The sequence below is a fragment of the Leguminivora glycinivorella genome, chromosome 12, assembly GCF_023078275.1.
Source record: "Leguminivora glycinivorella isolate SPB_JAAS2020 chromosome 12, LegGlyc_1.1, whole genome shotgun sequence".
In the NCBI taxonomy this organism is placed as follows: Eukaryota; Metazoa; Arthropoda; class Insecta; order Lepidoptera; family Tortricidae; genus Leguminivora; species Leguminivora glycinivorella.
Window position 1 is genome coordinate 10,471,348 of NC_062982.1, and position 25,286 is coordinate 10,496,633.

A 25,286-nucleotide genomic window follows, 5' to 3' on the forward strand; every position below is an offset into this window, starting at 1 on the left:
TTCTTACATTAAAGCGACTCCACGGTTCTAGAGTTGTATAGTGCGAGTTTTTTGAAATGTCCATTACGCTTTTTGCTCGCCGGTGGTCTGACAGCGACGGCCGCCTCGCTAATGTGTGAAAACACTCGCGTGCTCGCAGGACTATTCCCAACGCTCGTCGCGAATATTGCTAAGGTACCTATACCCAGCTAACGCTTACGAAGTGTAATCGTACCGTAGCCAGGGTGGCTAGCCGAATGGCACAATCGCTCACGAAACGCTCACGAAACGAAGCGCTAGTAGATATCTATCTCTATCGCGCTTGCGTATTGGCGCGACAGAGCCAGCGGCGTATCGCTTTCGTTTGGCGTCGGAGAAATGCCATTCGGCTACGGGGCCAGGTGCCGTAGCCGAACGGCATGTCTGCGACGCGAAACGAAAACGAAACGCCGCGAAAGATAGTCTGGCTTTGTCACGCCAATACGCAAGAGCGATAGAGATAGGTCTACGAGCGTTTCGTTTCGTGAGCGTTAGTGTCATTCGGCTAACGTACCAGGCCCCGTATCCGAATGGCATTTCTACGACGCGAAACGAAAACGAAACGCCGCGAAATGTAGTCTGTCTCTGTCGCGCCAATACGCAAGAGCGATAGAGATAGATATCTACGAGCGTTTCGTTTCGTGAGCGTTTGTGCTATTCGGCTAACGTACCAGCTCTCGTGGTGAGTTGTCGTTCGACACCCCTGCTGGGGTGTGGGTGGCCCCTTCCGCGCTGGGCGCTGTGGGGGCTGTGAACCAGCTCTCCCTATCGCTCTCCTGTAGTGGCGCGACTGAGCCAGACTGCGTTTCGATTGCCATTTAGCGTCAATGATTCTCACTTCTAGGCCGGCAAGGGTACTAAGAAAAGTTTAACCCCTGGAACGCCGATGTACTGAATTAATAACCTTTGATTTGTTAATTAAAGTCCAAATTGACTGTGACGGACATGGGACAAGGCATTCAAGGGGTTAAAAGACAACCATAAGAATTGTACTTTACCGTAGGTCAGACATGGTGGTTTGTTCTTGAGAAATGATCAACACTTAAACTCAATTAAAAAACGTGCGAAGTCCGGTTGTCAGTAATTGTTACAGACGTAAAGGTCAAGTCAGAGTAGTTAGAAACTAGCCTTTAGTCCGAAATAAGTGCGAACAGGTCAAATAGAATGATTAGCTTGATGTTTTGACATTTACATCATTTAAATTATTCAACAACGTGTAAGTACATGGGAATGTACATATTGCTATAGCTTTAAGTTTTGATCTGATATGTACCTACACAGGTAAGTACAAGATAATATACATAATATACATATCATAAATTAGTCAGCATACCGGGGCAGAGGACGACCAAAGAAGAGATGGCGGGACGACCTCGACGTATTTTTCAGCGACTGGCAAGAGCGGGCATCAAACCGTGAGGACTGGAGAAAGGAAGGGGAGGCCTTTGCCCAGCAGTGGGACACAATACATATATATATAGGTACTCATTTTAATTTATTCAATAAACCTCACACAAAAGTTTACAGTATTGGACAAAAGCACTTATGTGCTTAAAGTAATTAAGCAGCACATAATTATACCATTTGATTGTATGCAGTTATTATCCCCCCCAGCGATTAGAGTAGGTACCAGCAGCGGCTGCTCCATACAAGCCAATTCCCACCGGCTTGCCTAAAATTGATTACTAGTAAAGTACTTGATGTTTAGGTAGGTTTCTTGTTGCTCAGTGTTGCCTAGCAGAAATTTTCACCAGCCGCCACTGGTAGGTACCATGTATATCTATCTAGTGAGATTAATGTAGTCCAGATAAGGAGCTGTGGGCGATTCCAGAACGACGGTGATCATGCTGATCATGGCATTACTGCCATTGCCATACGCCTTGAGGCGGTACAATGGTGCATTGAGCCTATGATAATGTATGAAATAAAAAATAACATACATACTATACTATAAGTATTTATTTATGTGAGACTTGTTTATTTTACTACCGTAGGTTTAAGAAGCGTGTCTAGTAATAATAATTTTAAAATAAATTGTTCTCTTATGTAGAGGTATAACAGCTTAGGTAATGTGAAAAAGAAAATTATATGAAACTCTTAACAAAATTACTCGACTTCGACTCGACTCGACTTGGCGGAGGCACTACCGTGCCCACAGATAAGCACTTAAATAAATAATAAATAAATATTATAGGACAGTCTTACACAGATTGACTGAGTCCCACGGTAAGCTCAAGATGGCTTGTGTTGCAGGTACTCAGACAACGACTAAACGACGTTTATTAAAACTATAGCTAGCTATCAAAAAGAAAGTTTATTAAAACTATAGATATTAAAGATTCTATCTATGTTTGACTAATTTAAATATATATGTATGTTTCAATAGTTATAATTATTATCCCGTTATTTCTATATGACTCATACAACACTCATATAAACGGAGCTAATGGGAAAAGTAGCCATCTCATAAACTCATTAACCTTTTGACATACAAGTGGTCATAACATGACGTTAATTGATCGTGTTAAAATGTGATCTACGCTCCAGCTCGTGCAGGTATGGCAAAAACCCTCGCTGCGATCGAAACTCTTTTTTGCTCGCGGAAACCTCTCCAACCATAAATGGTATTTCCTGCGGATTAAATATCCGCTGTCATTCTGGATTTAAATCTAGTATGGTTATGTGTAAAAATGGAGGCGTTTCCTCCTTTTTACTTTTTGTTATAACATGTTTAACCATAATTCAATATAATTCGTACATTTTTGAAAAGACACCATGCAAAACCGTCTGGGAAGAATTACAAATAATTATTACATATTAAATCGATTATAACTCGCTTTTACGTCACTATAAAATGTGTCATATCGCTACACCATGTCTAAACAAGTATTACAACTATTAGTGCGTTTTCACATTATCCGATCCGATGTGTAGGACGATATTAAAGGTGCCATCTTTGACATTTTTTACTCTTGTCTCTTGACATCCTTCCTACATCCGATATCAGATCGGATAATATGAAAACGCTCTAAGAAGACATTATAATTAACCCTACCATATTGAATAACTAGGGTAAACTCGCCTCATTCGGTGACACGCCTTATTCTGTGAAACAACCAAAAATCGTCTTTCGGAATAGTGCTTCAAAGCTTGTATCACCGAATTAGGCGTGTCACCGAATGAGGCGAGTTTACCCTACTTTATTTACCTATTCAAATTAGTTGAGAATATTGCTCAGAATGCTCAGGGATGAACACGGGCAAATACAATATCTTAAGCAGACCCTTTGATAAAGCTCGGTAAGATCTCTGCCCATATCCCATCCATATCTGGCAGGCAATTATGGTCGCGCGCGATAAATGATAAAACATCTGGCCGTCCCTATCGCACTTACTAATAGTGCGATAGGGACGGCCTGATATTTTATCGTCTATCGCGCGACCACGCTACCCGTGCTGAACACTATCCACGTAGTTAGCACACAATGCCGCCGCTCAATAACGAACGTATTTGAATTGAATACGATTTACAGTTATCAGATAAGGCACCTGCTAACGACTCCTAACGACGCTACTGTTTCAGATAACCCCATATTTTCTACTTTAAATAACAGATTATTCAGGGTTACAAAGCTTCCCAGCAGAGATTTAAAATTACGCGATTTTTAGAGATTATTAACGAATTTTATCTCGGTTGGGGGAAACGGAGAAGACAGGGAAAGATTTCACTAACCCCGTTCCTATCGTAGTTGAAATCGACTGCAGGATATGGGTTCAATTGTAGTGTAGGCTATATAGTCTAATAACAACCTGTGTGCGTAGCCGAATGCACAAACGCTCACGAATCGCTCACGATAATATCTCTTTCGTAGCTATCTATCTCTATCGCTCTTGCGTATTGGCGCGACAGAGCCAGACTACATTTCTGCGACGTGTCGGTATCGTTTCGCGTCGCAGAATTGCCATTCGGCTACGGGGCCTGTTATTTCAATAGCACAATTTCGTTTTCCTTCAACACCTTTATTGCTATTATTAACATTGAAACTTCTAAATGTTTTCTGTCCTAATAAAATTCCCTTCGGAAAGAAAATTCAAATAGTGGATAGTCACCAACTCGCCACACCATTTGTACTAATCCGTATAAAAGACATCAACGCGTTTAAAACATATAATTATATATAGTCAAGACGCAGGAAACAGCCTAAGGCTAAAAGTAATTAAACATATCAAAATAGTCAGGTTTTTATACCACACTGGAACCAAATACAATAAACCATATACGCAACATTATTGCCAGCTATCATTAATTAATTACTACCACATTAATTTCCCATTGATCGTAATAATAACATACAATCACTACCAATAAAAACCATGTCTCACATTAGTAGCGACAAACATGAAAGCCGACACAACACAACAGTTATTTAATACCAACGGTACCTTTTTTGTCACATGATTGCTTAATAAGATGCTTAGTATATTAAATATTCAATGCAACCTTCCGATGCACTGCGCACGCACACCCCGCTCTGTTTCACACGATCACACACACATTATACACCCTAACACTTTACACATAAGACACATTAATCCAAATAAACTCAGCACTAATTAGTCGTTTAACATTGTTTAATCTAAAACTAGGGCTTAGCAATTGCTACAGGAAATAAGACTTTAATAACGCAATGATAAGAATTATAACCGCAACCGGATCAAACCACAAACGCTACTGTGAAACTGTTATAACTAAAACACATTACATTAAACTCTAAGTAAATTTAAACAGAGTAGTTTTTAGTGTGTTCTTTGACGGAATACCTTAGAAACCGCGTGATGGTGAATTTACTTTCGAAATCTGTCTTTAATCCACACAGGTTAGAGTTAGTTTTGTAGTGTAGACGGTGTTGGCGCAAGTCGGGGTTGAGTGCACGCGGTTTCCGCGGCGTGCCATTGTGTTGCAGTTATCTCGGATATGTGTCAGTGGTATAAGATCGACGGCGTCACGGTGGTGTCGTCAGATAACTTGACGCCTTTACCGTAATCCGGAAGTTGGCTGATTGTACAAATTAGTTTGCATAAAATAAATAATTAATCTGATTATCTACACCGTGTCCAATAAGTTTGAATACAGCACAAATAGCCAATAAAACAAAATGAACAAATAGTTACTACATTATTATTATATTTTATGAATGACACTCTTATTTACTACATTCACAACAAATGTTTTGGAATAACTCCAGCATTAACTTGTTTACCAGCCTCAAACGCTTCTCAAACGGATCACACGCGGCACGCACCGTTTTCTTCAAATTTCATCCCAAATACTCTCGATAACCTTTTTGAAATGATCTAGGTTTATGATTTTATAAAAATTTAGTCTAATACGCCTAAACCTGGAGGCCTGGGTGGCCACTCATGTTTCGGATAAAAAACTGCCAAATTAGTCTGAAACTACGCTAGAATACCATTTGCCGAATGTGCTGGAGGTGCGTCTTGTATGAGTATCATGTGTCCCAAACACATGATACTCATTCCCAAGCATCCTTTTTAACTTTAAGGCATTTTTTTCTCCAAAACCTTGGTTTTAAAGAAAAAAACGTTGATTTTAACGCTTTTATCTGTAAGTACTGAAGGTAGTTTACCTCGCTTACATACTGCATCCCACACCTGGGCCGATGGTGAGCTCTGGAACCTAGGCACATTTTTCTAGTTGCCCGGAATGTTATCTATCCTCGGTACCCATAATAGTTTATTTTGGACACGTGGCGTCTGTTTTATCACATACAGATTCTCCTTATAAAAAATAACTCGTCACCTGCGTGCCGAGCAAGTATTTTGTAGGCACTTTACCTATTTGTTTTTCTTAGACACTTCGGAAATTTCATGTACTTTGTGCTTGTATTTTATTAAGAGGAATATACTCTTTAGTTTAAATAAGAATTTGATGGCCTGTGATCCCTATATCTTTAGAACTGAGGTAAAATGTGAGTATTCGGACTTATTGGACACGGTGTATTGGGCTGCTAACTCCGTGATGAAGAGTGTAGTATACACAGATTGGAAGAATTCATTTACAAAATAATAAATTATTAATCTACATAGGTCAGTAACCCAGAGATGATTTTCTATATTAGTGTGTATCGCTCACTGTGGTAAATTTCGTTACCTGTAATAATTTAGGGTGTCAAGTAAATACATAGTTAATACCGAAAAACTTTAACATACACTCCGAAATTTGGAAAAAAACAGTTTGTCTGATGGTCTGACTCTGACATTATTTTCCTCTATATACCAATTATATATTATTTCGCTACTTCGCGATGGGCCCCATACCTAATCAAATTTTGCTCATTACCTATATTTCCTAGGTATATATCCAATTACTAGGTATATAAGTAATTATTGACTTCCATTGTATAATATGCTTCACATCTATACTTAGAAACAGAATAGGTTAAAATAACCGTTTGTAGCTAATGCAAGGTACTAGTGGAACTACATGTATACCTAATAACTATGCTCGCTGCAATGAAAAAGTATAAAAACACCGTGTTTAAAAGACCCTTTAACGCCGCAAATTGTTTTATTACCTGTTTCATCCATCATTAAACTTTTTTCAAAGCATCAATGCGAGTAGCGGGGCCTTTACAAGCCCCATCGAGGTATCATTAATCGATACATCGTATCGAATCTATCGACTCCCATCATCGAGTTATAAAACGATTGACGCGCACTTTCACGGAAAATCGACCATTTTCTAGCCCAGTTTCCTCCAATGCTTTCTACGGGCCTTTATCATGGGATTTCATTATTTTGATCAGGGCTAATCAAGCGTAGCGACGAAGAAAGTAGGAACAGACGTTCAAATCGATTCGCGTTAGCGACTAAGTAATCGACAATCGTATCACGGAGATTTACATCGATCTACTTTAATACGAATGAGTTTAATTTTTAACCCCCGACGCAAAAACGAAGGGGTGTTATAAGTTTGACGTGTCTGTCTGTCTGTCTGTCTTTCCGTCTGTCTGTCTGTCTGTCTGTTTGTCTGTCTGTGTGTGTGTGTGTCTGTCTGTGGCATCGTAGCTCCCGAACGGATGAACCGATTTTGATTTAGTTTTTTTTGTCTGAAAGCTGAGTTAGTAGGGAGTGTTCTTAGCCATGTTTCATGAAAATCGGTCCACTATGTCACGGTCGGAGGTTTTTTCAAAATTTTAATATCTACTATGTAGTTAAATATGCCAAAGTAAATATTTAGATATTAAAGTTGAAATAGATGTAGAATAAAAAAAAACTTATATGTTTGTTTATTAAAAATATTGCCTCAAAGGCCTATGACGCATTCGAGATAATGAACACACCTACATTTTGCTAATTTAATAATACGTTTTATGCTAGTGGATTCATTAATACATGTAAACCACCTATTTAGAAATAAAAAATGTGGTCTAACAATGTTAAGCATCTCAATTTGTATATTCAAATAAATGTATATCAACACAGAGTTACCGTTGTATTGTATGAATTGCTGTCTACATTTTCGACTAATCCGAAAAAGGAAATTATTATCATGTAAATAGCCTCCCAAATAGGTTTATATAAGTACAATAAACTTTTTTTTGTTTATATGTTCAACTTATCCAAAAAAGGAAATGGTTAACCTAAATAATCTTATTAAATGGGTTTAAAAACAAATAAAATTGACCCAAAATGTAAATGACATGCGCGGAAACTTAATGACATGTTGGTCGAAAACGTTGCGCGCGCGCTGCCACACTGGCGACGCACGCGCCGCGCATCCAACCGCCGCTATCTACATACAATCATTCGTTTCAATTACCATACTCGTATTCTGTTTTAGGCCGACCACGAGACACTATTGAATATAAAACGCCACTAAACGTAAAGAAAGTAATGCCTGTTTTGAGAACCGCAACATATAAAATAAATATGCCGGATACCTTGAGAACCACAACATACTATTTAAGTAAATATGCCTAAGCTGTCTACCGATAATCATTCATACTTTGCCAAAGATTTCATAAATAAGGATAAAGGCAATTCATATAATTTGGATTGAATATTCTCGTTAGATGCAAATTAGTGAAACACCACAATAGTTCATGAGTTCGCACCGTTATTAATGCACTTCTACATAAGTCTTTCCTTTCGAAGTTGTTATATAAATCTGTGTACATTTCCATGTAATTCAAATATAGGTACATATTTACAACGCAATTTATTATTAAGTACAATATAATAGCTAAGCATGTTTTCGTCTTCTGCTAAAAAACCAAGATTTCTAATAACATTAGTAATTTGCCGTGAACTTTCATCTCAAGCGATTTGGCCAAGTTAACACAAAGTCAGGGTGAGCCTTGTTTGTATTAGCTTTCCGGTTGACCTGAATTGGCGTCAAGTTCGAACCAATTACAGCGGCCACGGTACGGAACCCGATTAGATTAGTATAGCATCCAAACTTTCCAAATCTGATTTGAGTTGATGTTTGTTTACTTAATCTTCCTCTTAAGTGCTAATGGGATAAAAAATATATCTTATGTTAGTAGTTAAGTAATGTTTTCTTGAAAAAAAAAATATTTTTTTGAGATTTCATCCAAATTTTTACTAATAAGTATGTAGTTAATACCATATTAAACAATGTCAGTATTTTTGTCTTGCACAAACACTAGAAAACACACAAAAAATATAAAAAATATTGCTGAAGGCTGAACAAACGTTACTTATAAAATCGAGCGAAAAACACCAAAGATAATCAAGTTTAAATCTGATTCAGCAATATTTGAAACTATGAATGCCACTCCAGCGCCGAGTAATTTGCTGAGAGATGCACACGTCGGAAGTCCTTATAATAATGGCGCATCGACGCAATAGCCGAGTTACACACAAGACAATTACCCACCTAACTATCCGAATACCCAACGGTAACTCCAGATCACAAAAACTCAATTCATGCATCGGTTCGAGAAATTATCTAACTGTTCGTTACTCAATTTAGGAACTCTACACACGTAGTGGCAACAAAGGGGCACGGGCCGCCTCGTATCGTATTTCTATAACAACCGAAACGAGATCGGAAACACTCGGACTTTCTAAGTCGGATGCGCTAAACGGACGCATTTCACGGACAAAGAGGCATTGTTTAGATTAGAGATGGGCCGAATATTCGGTAAATATTCGGTATTCGGCATATTCGGCAAGTTTTTCAATGTTCGTATTCGGCCGAATAATTCGGTTGCATTGCCGAATATTTACCGAATAAACAAAGTAAATAACTAATGAAGATCTTACGTATTCCATTGGATAATAAGCTCATATTTTAGTAGGTTTCTAAGGAACTACTAAAAGGAGATAATACCTACCTATGCGTCAAAATATAAATAGAATTTTTATGTAAAAAAATTGAAAAAACCGTAGTTTAAAAGTTGAGAAGAATTCAGAGTTGTTTTAACTAAGTTTTGTTACCCACTAAATCATAAGAAAATAACATTAGGTATGTAGTTCTAGTCACATATGTAACCATTATCAATCATTGTTTTAATCTTAACATATGCTTTCTGAATATGGCGTAACCGAATATTCGGCCGAATGTTCGGTTCGGTAAGAGTTGAACCGAATGTTCGGCCGAATATTCGTATTCGGCAAAGTCCATATTCGGCCCATCTCTAGTTTAGATTGAATACCTTATATATAAAACATCTAGGTTGTCGACGACCATAAGTGACAGGTTAAACGCCGCTCATTTGTTTGGTGATAATCCAGCGCGACACTTATGACGAAGAGATGAATTGCCCGTGAAGATTATCTCTTTCTCGTCTACTGACATTAAAGTACTTAACGCATTACATAAGCGCGATTTTCACATTGAAACAAAGCTGGCAATTTTGCAAACAAAGCCAAAAAGCAGAAACAATTTTGTTTACTTTTTAACTAGTCAAAAGAAGTTTCTCAAATGGTGTGGAAAGCTCGTTGTAAACTAAATGCATATAAAACGACAAAGAGCATACGCAAGTTTTTTGTTCTCACATAAGTTGGTTTACTGGGAAATGGTATTGTGAGTGGGTCTGTACTTGTGAGAAACGCGAGTTAGCCTGAATGTGATTGCAAAAAAGTTGGTCAAACTACTTCGCATCACGTCGTTAGGGCTACTGCTGGCTGCCGTAGGGGATAGCTTTCCCATAATAAAAATACTAAGTAATGACGTCATTATCACAAATTGGCATAATTGAAGAATAGAGGAGTTACCGAGCTTCGGCGGAATATTCAGGGTAACGTTTTTTTTGTACAGCTTGGCAAGAAAAAGTAGAAATAGAACTTTTTCTTTTTTCAAATGAACACTTACTTTTCTAATACAGAAGTGTTAAACTAATTGCCAGATGCAACGCGGTTTACATACACAGTGGCGCCGCCGGTCGCCGCTATTATATTCTACTCTTTTTGCCAGGCCGTAGACCTGTGAGACGTGGGACTATTTCTTCAAATTCTTATCTAGTAGAAGAATGTAGAATCAAACCACATTGGATTAATTCCAAAGGCATCCGTATCCAATGTCTATTTATGTATAATAATACCAGAAGATTGAATTACTCGAATTGAATTAGTTTGCCGGAGGCAGCCCTTTGTGACTGTGGGACTGGGCTCGGCTTGCATCTAACGGAATTGCATTTCGAAGTTTTTCTCCTTTAATAATAACGCTGTAGGTGGCTCCGACAACAATTATAATAAGAAAGGAATTCAACTAAGAAAATTATTGCCACTAATGTGGTTGAAGTAATTTGAAAAACTAGCTAACCTGTTGGAAGCCTAGTTCAGCTAACGTTCGGCAACGAAACGTCTTGTATCTCTCTATCACTCTACCATGGTAAGTACTTAGTGTGACAGTGACACTTGCGTTTCAATCGCAGCGGATCGTACCTACCTAAGTGATTGGCACGATCACGTCACGATGGTTACTAGGCCTGTTATTATATTAATGTACTTGATGCTTCAGTTTTCGCGCCTCGCCAATAGGCATGACGACTACTTTCAAAAATGGCATTCTGCTTAGTCCGTCAGTTAGATCGTCCAAAAATACTGAACACATATTTTTCGCTTTTTCTAATTAACGAAAAAATACAAAGATATAGAGCATCAAAGTTCCGGAGTGGGGGCTTGTGACGTCACTTCTAAGTAAAAATTGTACCTAGGCGTGATGTCACGCGAAACTTCAACGCACTGTACCGTCGTCATTTTTCGTTTACGAGAAATAAAAAGAAATACGTGTCTAAAAATTATTTGATAATCTAACTGACGGACCAATTAGTTTTTTTTAGTCGTCTCGCCTATTACTCTGCATATATTCTAAAGGCTATTGCTCATTATCGATCGATCATCGATCCGATAGCCCCACTATGCATGAATCGGTAAGCTATAACAGTTCCTAGCATCCGCATTATGGAGTAATTATGTAGAATTGCGGCGATGAGGGTAGGAAGTGAAGCGTGGAGCTAACTGTCCGGATATTACGCGAATCATCGACCTAGACCTCCTGTCGATGTTGTCGATAATTCGATACAACAAAGTATGTGAAGTTTCAGGTCCCGTAGCCGAATGGCATTTCTGCGACGAGAAACGAAATCGAAACGCCGCAGAAAGGTAGTCTGGCTTTGTCCCGCCAATACGCAAGAGCGATGGTTGTCTATTGTTTGCCCGACAGTCATTTAACATAATATTCATTTGCCCGAATCTAACTTGCCTGAATTTCATTTGCCCGAATGATTTGTTTACCATAAAAATCATATGACATACTCGTTGTTTATCCGAATATTACCTTCCATAATCATACAATGCCATACTATTTGTTAGCCATATTATTAAGTGCAATAATATGGTTTCATAGAATATTCATACGCCATAAGCAATTATTGCCATATTAATTGTTGCCCATATTATTACCTAACCTAACCTACTTTCTGATAGCAGTTTCATTTTCCAGGGGTCACAGTTCTAACCTAACCTAACCTAACCTACTTTTCCAGCAGTTTCATTCTCCAGGGGGTCACAGTTCTAACCTAACCTAACCTACTTTCTGATAGCAGTTTCATTTTCCAGGGGTCGCAGTTCTAACCTAACCTAACCTACTGTCTGATAGTATTTTCATTTTCCGGGGGTCACAGTTCTAACCTAACCTAACCTACTTTTCAAGCAGTTTCCTTTTCCAGAGGTTCACAGTTCTAACCTAACCTAACCTACTTTCTGATAGCAGTTTCATTTTCCAGGGGTCGCAGTTCTAACCTAACCTAACCTACTGTCTGATAGTATTTTCATTTTCCGGGGGTCACAGTTCTAACCTAACCTAACCTACTTTTCAAGCAGTTTCCTTTTCCAGAGGTTCACAGTTCTAACCTAACCTAACCTACTTTCTGATAGCAGTTTCATTTTCCAGGGGGTCACAGTTCTAACCTAACCTAACCTACTTTCTGATAGCAGTTTCATTCTCTAGTCCTTCTAGTACCTATTATAGTAGTTTTCGATTCTGCCAAAGCACATTATGGAAATTGACTTTTCTGGACGCTAATTTGTATGACAAGTGATGGTATGGAATGTGGTAATTACGGATTTCGATGATTCTGACAAATGACATTATGGAAACTGACTTTATGGGAAACAAAGTTTCTGGCACTAGATTAATATAGTAAACAATGATTATGGCATAAGATGTTATGAGAAACAATATTATGATTGTTGAATAGGATGGCAAATAAAATTATGGCAAATGAAATTCTGGCAAATGGGGGTATCCCCAAGAGCGATAGAGATAGATAGTTACGAAAGATATATTATCGCGAGTGTTTCGTGAGCGTTTGTGCATTCGGCTACGCACACTGGTCTTAGATTAGAAATGCATCCAGACCAGATATAGAGAATAATACGTAATCAAATAGGTACTACCACACATAATATACCTATATTGCAAATAGCACTTTAAATCCCGATACGTATATTTTTAGACACATAAAATTAAATCTTACTTAACTTTTCTATCTGCCGTATTCGAACAATGCTTCTAATATGATTAATAAGATGTCATTGCGATATTATCCGATCTCTCACACAAGTCACACACCCATAAAACCTTTTTCCTTAAAATGTTGTTCACTGAATATATTTTGACACAAGTTTTTATGTACCACATTGTTCCTTAGTTTTGTTATTCGACTTTGAAATACAATAAATAATATGAGAGTTAGTTCATAAATTATACAAAAAATCGACCAACTTCCAACGGATGTGCAGAAGCGGCCGTCCCCTTTCCTCATAAATGAGTGATACATGTCAACGGCTCAGAGAAATCTCTAATGTTCGCACAATTAATCTAAAACAATAGGGCAATTAATTAATTATAGTCTGGGAGACGGAAGTGTGTCAAAAACATTCATCGGGTTTCAATTAAAGTCTATGCTCGGGTCGTTTGAAGTATGAAAACGATCTGCCGCAACTCGCAGGTCGAAGAAACTTCGATATAGGTTAATTGTGTGAAAGAATTAATATTAATTGTCGCATATACAATTACATACGATGGCAATGGCATTAACAAGACCGCATGTGGTTATTTATAGTATTGCCGACATACATATTTTTATATTTTCTTGTCACTACTGCATCATTTAAACATGCAGTTTGAATGATTCAGTACAGTGACTATTCATTGTGGTTTGTCAACCATAAGTAATTTAGTATTAAATACTATTGTGATTTTATTTCAGCAAATTTTGCTGAAATAAAATCACACATATGTAAGTAAAATCAGAGATATGCCTACACTTGTTGGATCTTATAAAATTCGTTAATTTTGAATTAGGATACCTCATCATCATCATCATCATCATCATCCTCCTTGCGTTATCCAGGCAGTTGCCACGGCTCAAGGGAGCCTGGGGTCCGCTTTGACAATTAAACCCAAGATTTGGAGTAGGCACTAGTTTTTACGAAAGCGACTGCCATCTGACCTTCCAACCCAAAGGGTAAACTAGACCTTATTGGAATTAGTCCGGTTTCCTCACGATGTTTTCCTTCACCGAAAAGCGACTGGCAAATATCAAATGACATTTCGCACATACATTTCGAAAAACTCATTGGTGCGAGCCGGGGTTCGGGGGGTATTAGGATACCTCATCTCATGATATAATGTCAGGGAAAGTGTTACCTCGGACAGGTTTTCGCGTACGGTCGCGTGTCGAACAAAGCCAGGGGCAGGTACGGGTGTAATTTAACACAGCCTTGACTCCGCCATGTAGAACCAACTCTCTCCGAAAATATAGAAATTTACATCGTGGACACTTATCCGCATGCTTTGTATTCTCGGAAAACACAAATCGTCGCGTTTCGCGTTTTAATTACTTCCGATAGTTCTGAGGAACAAAGTGTGTTACCATTTTTGTTATAAATAAACGTAAACATAATAATATAAAATTTAAATTGGGGGTCATGAAAAGTCGTTCAGAGAGCTAGCGGTGCAGAATACAAATTCCTTTTGGAACCTACATATGTGACCTACATAGCAGAGCGAAGGACGCCTGGGCGAATTTTCTTTCTAATATGACAGCTAAATTACCGAATCAATTATTCAAATTGAATTTTAAATTAAATTTTCAATTAAATTATAAATTAAATTTTAAATTAAATTTTAAATTAAATTTTAAATTAAATTTTAAATTAAATTTTAAATAAAATTTTAAATAAAATTTTAAATAAAATTTTAAATTAAATTTTAAATTAAATTTTAAATTAAATTTTAAATTAAATTTTAAATTAAATTATAAATTAAATTTTAAATTAAATTTTAAATTAAATTATAAATTAAATTTTAAATAAAATTTTAATTTGAATTCTAAATAATTGATTCGGTAATATAGCTTTCATATTAGAAAGTAAATTCGCCCAGGCGTCCTTCGCTCTGCTATGTAGGTCGGTCACATATGCAGGTTCCAAAAGGAAGGACGTCAAAACGTAATTTTGTTTCGTTTGTATTCTGCACCGCTGGCTCTCTGAACGACTTTGCATGACCCCCATGACCACCACCCCCCTCCCCCTGGATCCGCGCATGAGTTGACCACCACAAATAAAGTGACAAGAAGAAATCTGAAACTTTGATTAAGAAATACACGCCAATTCATATTTTATGACATCGCCTGAAAATCACGTACTATAATTTTCTAAACAATACACAATATACAATACAATACAACAATACAATTTTTTATAATTTTCTTTTTCATTATATTCTTTGAATTGTTTATGTACTGTTGGTGTGTCGTTTTTTAGATTTTTTTTTAGAGATTTTATTTTAAAATAAAATAAATAAAATAAACAATTAGGTACATTTTATGGTTCAGGCCTCGGATTATTTTTCGCATGGTAAGATGAAAGAAAACTATGGAGTCGATATTAAAACTAAACTTTAATTCATATTCATACTCATACTCACTAATTTTCTTAGTCCCGTAATACTTTTGTCCCTTGTGCAGGTTGACAGATCGAAAATGTTAATCGAAAATTAATCTTACTGAATGTAATTAAAATTATTTATGTGGTGTGATTTGGGAAGCCTTTTGCTTGGTAAAGGGTTACATTTACCCTGTAACTATATCAAATTAGTTACTATTTTGTTTGGTTCAGACTACTTTGTTGCGGTAAACGTAATGCTAAAGTACTAGCTGATTTATCAAAAATCATTTGCATGTCAATGTCATGTCAATCATTCACGACGCGATGTGTCACTTAATTATTTATTGCAATCGGTGCGTGCAATAATTACGTAAACAATTATGTCTGATCCGCAAGTTTCTGCAATTTTATACTGGATAGAACCTTACAAAGATCTAAAATACGATCATGAGAAATGTGTTACTAGTACTTAGCATTACGTTTACCGCAACAAAGTAGTCTGAACCAAACAAAATAGTAACTAATTTGATATAGTTACAGGGTAAATGTAACCCTTTACCAAGCAAAAGGCTTCCCAAATCACACCACATAAATAATTTTAATTACATTCAGTAAGATTAATTTTCGATTAACATTTTCGATCTGTCAACCTGCACAAGGGACAAAAGTATTACGGGACTAAGAAAATTAGTGAGTATGAGTATGAATATGAATTAAAGTTTAGTTTTAATATCGACTCCATAGTTTTCTTTCATCTTACCATGCGAAAAATAATCCGAGGCCTGGCTCGTCTGCAGTGGCGCGACAGAGACAGACTGTTTCGATCGCCACGTAGCGTCACGCCGTGTCTTGCGTGGCCGACGGTGGCGCGACCGTCGCCGTCGCGTCTCATCGCATCGTCTACTTCCATATCGATAAGGTTTGATTTCGTATGCGTCGCATCGCCGTCGCGCGACCGTCGCCCACGCAAGCCACGGCGTCAGCAATTGTCACTTCAGCCAGGCTGACAGATATTGATATTCGTGTCTATCATAGAAAGAAGTAGCTGTCTATTCTTTGTCTACTCTTCAATACAATGACATTATTACGCCATGAAAACTATAATTATCATACGGAAGTACTATTTGTAAGCCATGATTAACCGCCGTACAATAAACTTCCGCCCTCAGAGACGGGAACGTTTTTCTCAATTACTACCAATTACTGTAAACAGGGAATGTTCTCCGAAGAACATAATGGTTCGAATAAGATTAATTGTTGCCCATATGTGGCACAAGCTTACAGAGAGAATATTCTCACATAAAACGGTGTTTCATTAGCAAAATGACATTGATTAGTTTTGAGATACAGTAATTCTGTATGTAAGACTAGGTAAACTCATTAGAAAATAGACTTTAGATGGTTCATTATAGCTACATTAGCATTTGGGTGAATCAACTTTTTAGGGTTTTCTTGCCTGTTATGGCCATGGTTACGGTCCCCCGAGTCACGCTGGTTTTACGCAAAAGTATGCAACTAAAATTATGCAAGGATGCCTGTGTTCCATATTTGTAGGTGGAAAATTAAGGAAAGGGCTTGTAAAAACCAGAAAAAATCATGTTTGCATAGTTTAGGTAAGTACCTAAGTAAGTAGCATAATTTTGCATAAAACCAGCGTGACTCAGGGGACCGTAACCATGGCAATAACAGGCACGAAAAAGTTGATTCACCCATTTAATAGAAGATTCATATTTTAGTAGGTAGATTTAACCCATAAACTAAAAAAATATTTGTACTAAATTATCTCCTATTTCAATATTTAAAAGACTAATATTACCTAATTTTATTCTCAGGCTGCCAGCAACGCGTAGCTAAAATACATAGTTGAAGAAAGTAATCTCAAATTCAGAAAAGGATTTAAGTACTGAGCTATTATTTATCATACTCTTCAAATGTTAATAAAGATGGATCTCCTGAAATATTTGTCTGTCAAAATGTCTGTTAAAATTTGGTGGAGAAAAATCTCAACATATTCGGGTGTCCATGCTTACTATCACGCTTACTATTACGGCTGCTGATTTGCCTCCCATGGCATAAAACAAAATGAATAAATAAATAAATAAATAAATGTACATCAACCTGAGTTCCTATTCCGGAATCATGAACATGTATTTTTTCTACGACCGTACTCGATACTACATTCACCGATAACAATGTGCGAGATCGCGACAAAAACATCCCGACCGGTGTCATTCACCTGCTGGAACCCACTGTTTACATCTGTGAGTATAATCGATAATCGTAATCGACAAGAGAATCGATTCCGAATCGCTTAATCGATGTTTTATCCGAGAGGTTTTGCACGTCGTGTCCGGGTGGAAAGCGCGTCTTCGGTGAGAGAAAATGCGTTCGAGGATTAAATAGAATACAGGCGAATCTAATTCTATCTTAAAGTAATTTACACCTTACGCACACAGAAAATAAGGTTTCCATTTGTTTGCGAACTGGTTTGTATTAAATTTTAACTTCTGATTAGCAGAAACGTCTGCAATCGACGCCGTTAGGCTTAGAATAAATTTAAAAGTGGAAAATGTCTGTCTGTGGAATGGTTTGTATTAGTTTATTTTATGTATGTATGTATGTATTTTATGTATGCTTTATTGTACATAAAGGAAACAAAAGAGACACAGTTACAGAGTCAGTAATATACAATGTAGGCGGACTTATCCCTTAATGGGATCTCTTCCAGTCAACCTTTGAGGAAATGAGTAAAGCGAATTAACGATGAGTGACGAATTCAAAAATGTACAACCACTAAAAGAATTAAATGCAAATTTTGTATACACATGGTAACAAATATATACATATACAATTACATTAATACACCAGTATATACATATATAATAATATAATAATAAATAAACAAACACTCATAAAATATATATTTATATAGGTACTTAGACCAAAAAGTATATGGATATTAATTCGAACCACAAAGCAAGACGACAATTAAAAAAAAAATAGATAAAAATTAAAGAAAAAGAAAAAGAGAGAAAAGAAAAAAAAAACAATCCGATAAAAAAAAAATTAAGTGTCGGAAAGCCATAGTTTTTTAAGGTTATTCTTGAGTGCTGCTACAGATTGGGATTGCCTCACGGACACCGGTATCTCATTCCACAATTTAACGGCACAGACAGAAAAGGATTTTCTGTATGTCCGCGTCTTATTGGGTGGAATTGCAAGAGCAAGATTGGCGCTAGATCGAAAACGGTGATTACTGCCAGCAGCCAAGTAACTAAATCTTTCGGAAAGGTAACGTGGCGAAGACGGATTAAATAAGACATTAAAAAGCAGTGACAGGACATGCACGTCTCGACGACGGCGAATCGGCAGCCAGCCAAGCTGAGATCGGAACTGGGATACGCGATCAAACTTACGCAAACCATAGATGTAACGGATACACAAGTTTTGCAACCGCTCGAGTTTGTCAAGCAGCTCCTCACTAAGGTCCAGAAAAGCGATATCACCGTAATCTAACAAAGGAAGCAACAATGACGAAGAAAGTGTTATTTTTGTTTGAAGTGGAAGAAAATTATTTATTAATTATTTTTTTTATTAATTATTTTCTTTATGTTACATTCGTATAAATTGAATTTACGCACGATATAGGTACACACATTACAAAAAATATTTTTTTATGTACTTTATTCGATTTTCATGATGAATTTCAGGATAATTTTAAATAATAGCCATATCAAAACCAATGAAGGAAAATTCTTTGGAAAAATAAGACGTGTGCGTTTCAGCGAGCGTAGTCCGAACTAGGGATGTTACGAATATTTGCATTCGCATTCTTTTAAGAGGATACGGTAGCGAAAATGCTAAAATGGAAAGGAGCCCTCCTTTCAACTTGGGAATTTTAGTTAAATATACAAGTGTTATTAACTAGATTTATCGAAAAAAAATTGTCCTTTAAGAACAACACAGTCAAAAGATATTTCAAAAAATCTTTAAAATCGAGGTTCCGCTCTCGACTCTTTCCTCCTTCAAAACTTAATCAATCAGAACGAAATTTGAGAATCTGAATAACAGTGAAATAATCTATGTCGGACCGTTTAGCTTTTTTGGTTAATTGTTACCAATCTTGAGTATCACACCTTTTTTTGCGCCACAATGAAAAAGGCCGTTTTTGGGAATTTTTGATTGGCTCTAGAATCTTTAAAAAGCAGAATATCAAAAAAATCAAAACGGTCCGACACAGATAAAAATAATAACAATCTATGTTGAAAAAATCATTGCTCTATCTTCAAAAACCAGGGAGGAAATAGTCGAGAGCGTTTGTATGGAGAATTGACCCCTACCGTATCGTCTTAAACATTTGCATTGACATTCGCATTCGCTTCAAACGATGCGAATGTTTTGCGAATGCGAATGTGTGCAAGTCGCAGCTTGTTCCTCGCCCGCGCCGGCCGCTCCAATTGCTACTTGTCGACTGTCGACTCGCGCATGCGCAGATAGGTCAAATTCTTACGGCGTGAAGTTCGTACTACTTCGTACTCGGCATTTTGACCAATAGTAAGCATTTTAATTTTTTTTACCTAGCGGGTTGTTGGTGATTGCTTGGTTTTTATTTTGGTTTTTTATGAAATTCAGCGATATTCGCATTCGCATTCGCACATTCGCATTCTCAATATTCGCACATTTGCGAATGTGACACATGCGACATTCGTGACATCCCTAGTCCGAACCTAATGAAAATTCGTACACGTTCTAACTTAAATATAAGGAAGAATTAGAGGGCCACCTGATTTGTACAATTTTCCCTATTTTAATAGTTTTTCGTCTGCCCCTTTTATGTATACCATATAAAAAATAATTACTTAACATCGCAAGTTCTCCTGCTTTACGAGTATATCATTTCTCACTGACTGCGCCTCTGGAACACCGGCTGTAGAATAGTTTACAATCAATTAAGTACGATTCCACCGGATATATATTTCTTCTTTTTCAATTATTTATATATGTTCCTAGTGTTTTAATTGCTTTTATCACGAATTGTATGTCATGTGAATCTTTTAAACGATACTCCATAAAACGTCAAGAATCTCGAGATATGTGGTCTTTGTATGCAAAATAAATGAGGTTCTTCTTAAGATGCCGGGGAAACACAACTCACACATTTAAGTGCAGGCTAAAAGTAAAATAAATAGTGATTTCTATTACTTCTATTACATAGTCAAGGGCATCATACAGTTGATGAAATTTACATAAAGATAATGGTGTAAATTTCGATTGAATTTGTCTAGCGACTCTAGCGTCTTTGTTTCCAAAACTTCACGCTTGGAATGCTGAACGAAACATTTGCGTTACGTCTTCGAATAAAATTTACGCTAGAACTAGAGGTGTAAATACTTTGCCTAAGTTTGAGAGGTGAAATTTCCACCAACCCACGATTGTAATTGTAGTAAAATCATAATTGTTCGTGTAAAAGGTTAATCGTAACTCACCGCTTGGGCACGCTTATCCGCCGCTGGCGGAACAGGTGATCCATTGTGCTTCCTTCCCACACCGGGAGATTACCGACTTTCACTCGATCTTCACTGCACGTCCATCCGACTGTCACTGACTTTGGGACACGTAACACTATTGTCAGTTCTGGAAAACTCAAGGAATTGTTTACTAAACATTCATTTGGTTTACACAAATGAATGAACGCACTTGAAAGGACTTATTAAGTTTGGTTGACCTATAGCAGCAGAAGTCAAAAGACTGTTTTTCGTTTAATTTATATTTTGGCCAAATCAAAATTTTATTCGATTGGGTAGGTTGGTTTGTAGGCTATCAAGGGTGACAGGTATTATTTACCTCGATTAAACAAGTATTGATTTTAATAATTAGTTAGAGTCAACTCTGGGCAAGATTCTTAAGTAGTTTGTATTGTTTTCACTGACAAAATACATATAGCAGATTTCGGACATCCTAAAATAAATGCCTAAAATACAAATCGCCTTCAAAATCATAGTCTTTCTAGAAAATATTACATTAAAGATTTTGTAAGAAATATCTTTGAAATGTCGTCACTTTTCCAAGACCTGTTAGAACACCATAAAATAACATCTAAAGAGTAGATACCTACGAGTAACTACAATTTTGCAATTACATATATTTAATACTGATGGGAAACTCAATTAATATTAGTTACATAACTTGCCTGCGGGCGTCAGCGCAACGTTTAATAACAGCTTACAAAAATACGTGCGAATCAACATTAATACAACAAATGCCATATATGTACGAATGCAGGTGTGATATAATAATATCTAAGAATGTTTTAGAAAGATTACAAGAGAAAGTGAAGGCGTGTCGGTGCTCTCAGTCTTCGCAGATAAATATTTAAAAGGTAGTAAAAGATTTTAGTTGAATACACGCATACTGTCTTATAAGATTGGCTGTAGCATCCTAGCATCGTGTATCATTTAGTGCCATTATGTAGTGATTCATGTTAATGAGTCCCGCTAATGCAAAGTGAATTCGCATATTCATGCCGATCGTCCTCCATCTTTGGTAGAACAATGTGAAATATCGAATAGAGTGATACGGCGCATAAGCCCCTTGGGTTTACCGGATGCGAATTGTAATTTGTAATATGCTTTTTCCGAGATCAAAAGCGTGATTGTTGCCAATTTGATTCAAAAGCTCATAAAAGCAAGTGTAGGCTTCTGTTTTGTTTCATTATAAATCAATGGAAAATGAAAAAAGATCGCCGTTTTATTTTGAACGTTACTTTAATTTTTTCTTGCAATTACTTTTCTTTAATATGAAGATAATTCTAATCGCACGGTGATTTTAAATAAAGGAAGTAGGAATGTATTTAACTGTTTTATTATTACCTATATTATTTTAATATAACAATTGCGTAAATTACCAGTAGTTGTTACTACTAAAGTAGGTAAGTTATATTAAGTAGGGTTTATACTTTATTGACATTTAACCCACCGCTCCAACACTTTCACATACACATGATACAAAAAATCGGTAGACTGTGAAATAATCTCCAATTACTCAAAATTCACGTAACGAAACGTGTAACATGAACCAATTGTAAAAAGATGGGCTAGACTCTGACACAGTCACCTGCAATAATATTACCCTTCGAAAACCGCAAAAATATCCGATACGCTCTTATGACTCTACAAATAATAAGAATGTATAATTTTACAGGGAAGACTTCTCGATACATGAACAGCAAGGCAAGCACAAGCACATAATTTTATTAATGACGTATAGTCGATGTCGCGACGACATACCCTGATACCTTCTCGCCAATCATATGCTAGCCCTGCTGGCCGTCTCCCGAGACATGACTTGCAGTTTCATGAAAAAATCATTCTGGAGCGATCGACTCTATCTGGAGTTGACACATACGTGCAAACATTTATGACAAAACAAAACACCTTTCTTAGACCTACATATTTCAAGCTTTCTACATGAAATGCGAGCTGTCGATTCTTAGCCATTTGTCTAGCTTTTACGGCGAGTACACAGCGTGTAAAGTACATATTTATTCACGGCTACTGGCAAACTGCGAATGTGGGTTGGTAAGCGGATTACCGATAAGTAATCATAGACGTGACATCTCATTTTGTACCTATGTATCTCATTATGTATGTACCTACATCCTATCGCGTTTTAAAGACAGGTGTGTCGTGTCGTCTTGTGGCTTAACTACCTATTCCTATATGAAGGTACAGGCGATTGTAGGTATCAATATTTATTAAAATATTTGAAAAAATATCTGCAGTCGTCTAAGATATAAGTATTATAGATAGCTCTTTACATAGTTAATTATTTGTAGGTTTAATTTTAGTTTAATTCAAATAACGTTACAGATTAGTTTAAAATAGTTTTAATTTTATTCATTTGTTAATATTATATCGTCACTACTTTTAAAAAACTCGTATCTTCGTCTGTCAATGAAAAGAAAATTGTAGTAAGTATGTATGGAATGCATATAGACTTACTGCGTTTTAACTTTGAGGAACAGCGTGAGATACAAGATTTTTTAAAAGTAGTGATGATATGTACCTACCTATATAATTGTAATAATTAATAAATTTAGTATCTATAGTTAATATTATACTATCTATGTAATATTCTAACTACGACTGGGTCAATAGGGATAAAAAAAAATTGTGGATTTTATGTCAAAAATTAATATTAATAAATTAAAAAAAATACTTTCAATTTGTAGAGGTTCACGATGTTCATAAATATTTCAAATTTCAAAGCGATAGCGATAGTTCTCGAGGTATTTAGTAATGTGACAGACAGACAGACAGACGGACAGAGCGGCACCATAAGGGTTCCTTATGTACCTTTTTGGTACGGAACCCTAAAAAGTAACTAAAATATTAAAAATGTGAAAGTAAAAATTATGTTCTCATGATCTGGATGCATCGATCGTGCAGAATAGACGTTACTAATCCATACTACTTAATATTATAAATGGGAAAGTGTGTGTGTCTGTTTGTTTGTCCGTCTTTCACGGCAAAACGAAGCGACGAATTGATGTATTTTTTTAAGTAGAGATCACAGTTCTGTGGTAGAGATAGTTGAAGGGATGGAGAGTGACTTTTTGTCTCTTTCTAACGCGAGCGAAGCTAGTAATACATAATTATATTATAAGCTATATGTATTTACACAAAGACCATACATTACAGTGATATACGTATTCTTGCTGTTATATTATTTGTAGTCACGGTAACTAACTCATTAGCTAGAACCGTTCACATATTAAATAGGTATCGCAGTACCCAGTAGTAAGATATTGCTTGCGTGAGTGTATTTCTTTAATTGACCATTTATTTCTATCACAGATAGCATCATGTACAATACATAAACGGACTTTTTAACGTAATGATTCTATTAATTAACGGTGTCACGCAATTAATTATCTTTAGATCTTTTTTTATATTTTTTTATTATAAATGGGCTTACTCTTGGCTTGACTGTGTTAAGTCTGTTGCCTTTTTCGATATTTTTGCCGATAATTAGTACAATTTGTCATGCGTTCAACATTGAAAGCATGCCTGAATAAATTATTAAACTAATTTAGACGTTAAATTAATAGAATACCTAGATTAATCTGTTGTTTGAATCTAACATTATTTTTTTTAAATTAACATTCTAAACCCCTACTGTTATTTATTTAATTACGATATTTGTACTTTTATTTAGAATAATAATTAATTAATCCAATTGTTTCTCAGTAGGTACATATTATTAAATATGTAATTTTATTATTTTAATTTTTCGTTTACGTCCATTAAATAATAAAAAAATATATCGCACCAATTTTTAGTAGCCAAAAACACAGTATAATTCCCTAATTTTTTATATAAAATTTTTATTTTTTGCCAAAAATAATAAGTCCTTTTAAATGCTTAAAAATAAAAATTATCAAAACCAACAACAATCCAACCGCAAAAATCACAATTTTATTATCACGAAGAACACAATTCTAGCGATCGACTTTCTACCGCGTGCGTGCGTCGGCCGGGAGAAACGCGAGTGGGTCCGACCGCGGGGCCATACAGAGGAACACTGAGTTGGGTTCTCAGTTCTCCGAGTTTCAGAGGAGCCCTCGCAGCCAGTGGTGAGTGGAGGGCGCGGAAACATAGCTAAAAGTTGGAGCTGAAACTGTGATATTTCATAACGCGCGAACTTTTAGATTCTACCACGTGATTCAATGCTCTTTGGATTCTACTTTCTAACATGTGAACTTGAAGTGTATGAGTTCGCACTATACGAGTAGGTACCTATCTGTTTGTGTGTTTTGTTTGT

General features: G+C 36.4%; 1 protein-coding gene across 2 annotated transcripts in view; it reads right to left on the reverse strand.

Moving 5' to 3' along the window:
* Positions 1 to 25,023, reverse strand: part of LOC125231715 (heparan sulfate 2-O-sulfotransferase pipe) — a 215,086-nt gene extending 190,063 nt beyond the window's left edge. For both annotated transcript variants that reach the window (XM_048137253.1, XM_048137254.1), the window contains exons 1-2: positions 24,914 to 25,023; positions 20,951 to 21,098 (exon numbers count right to left, since the gene is read on the reverse strand). In XM_048137253.1, coding sequence (XP_047993210.1) covers positions 20,951 to 20,994 — 44 coding nt within the window. In that variant the 5' untranslated portion in view covers positions 20,995 to 21,098; positions 24,914 to 25,023. The remainder of the gene's footprint in view (positions 1 to 20,950; positions 21,099 to 24,913) is intronic.
* Positions 25,024 to 25,286: the final 263 nt, after the last annotated feature.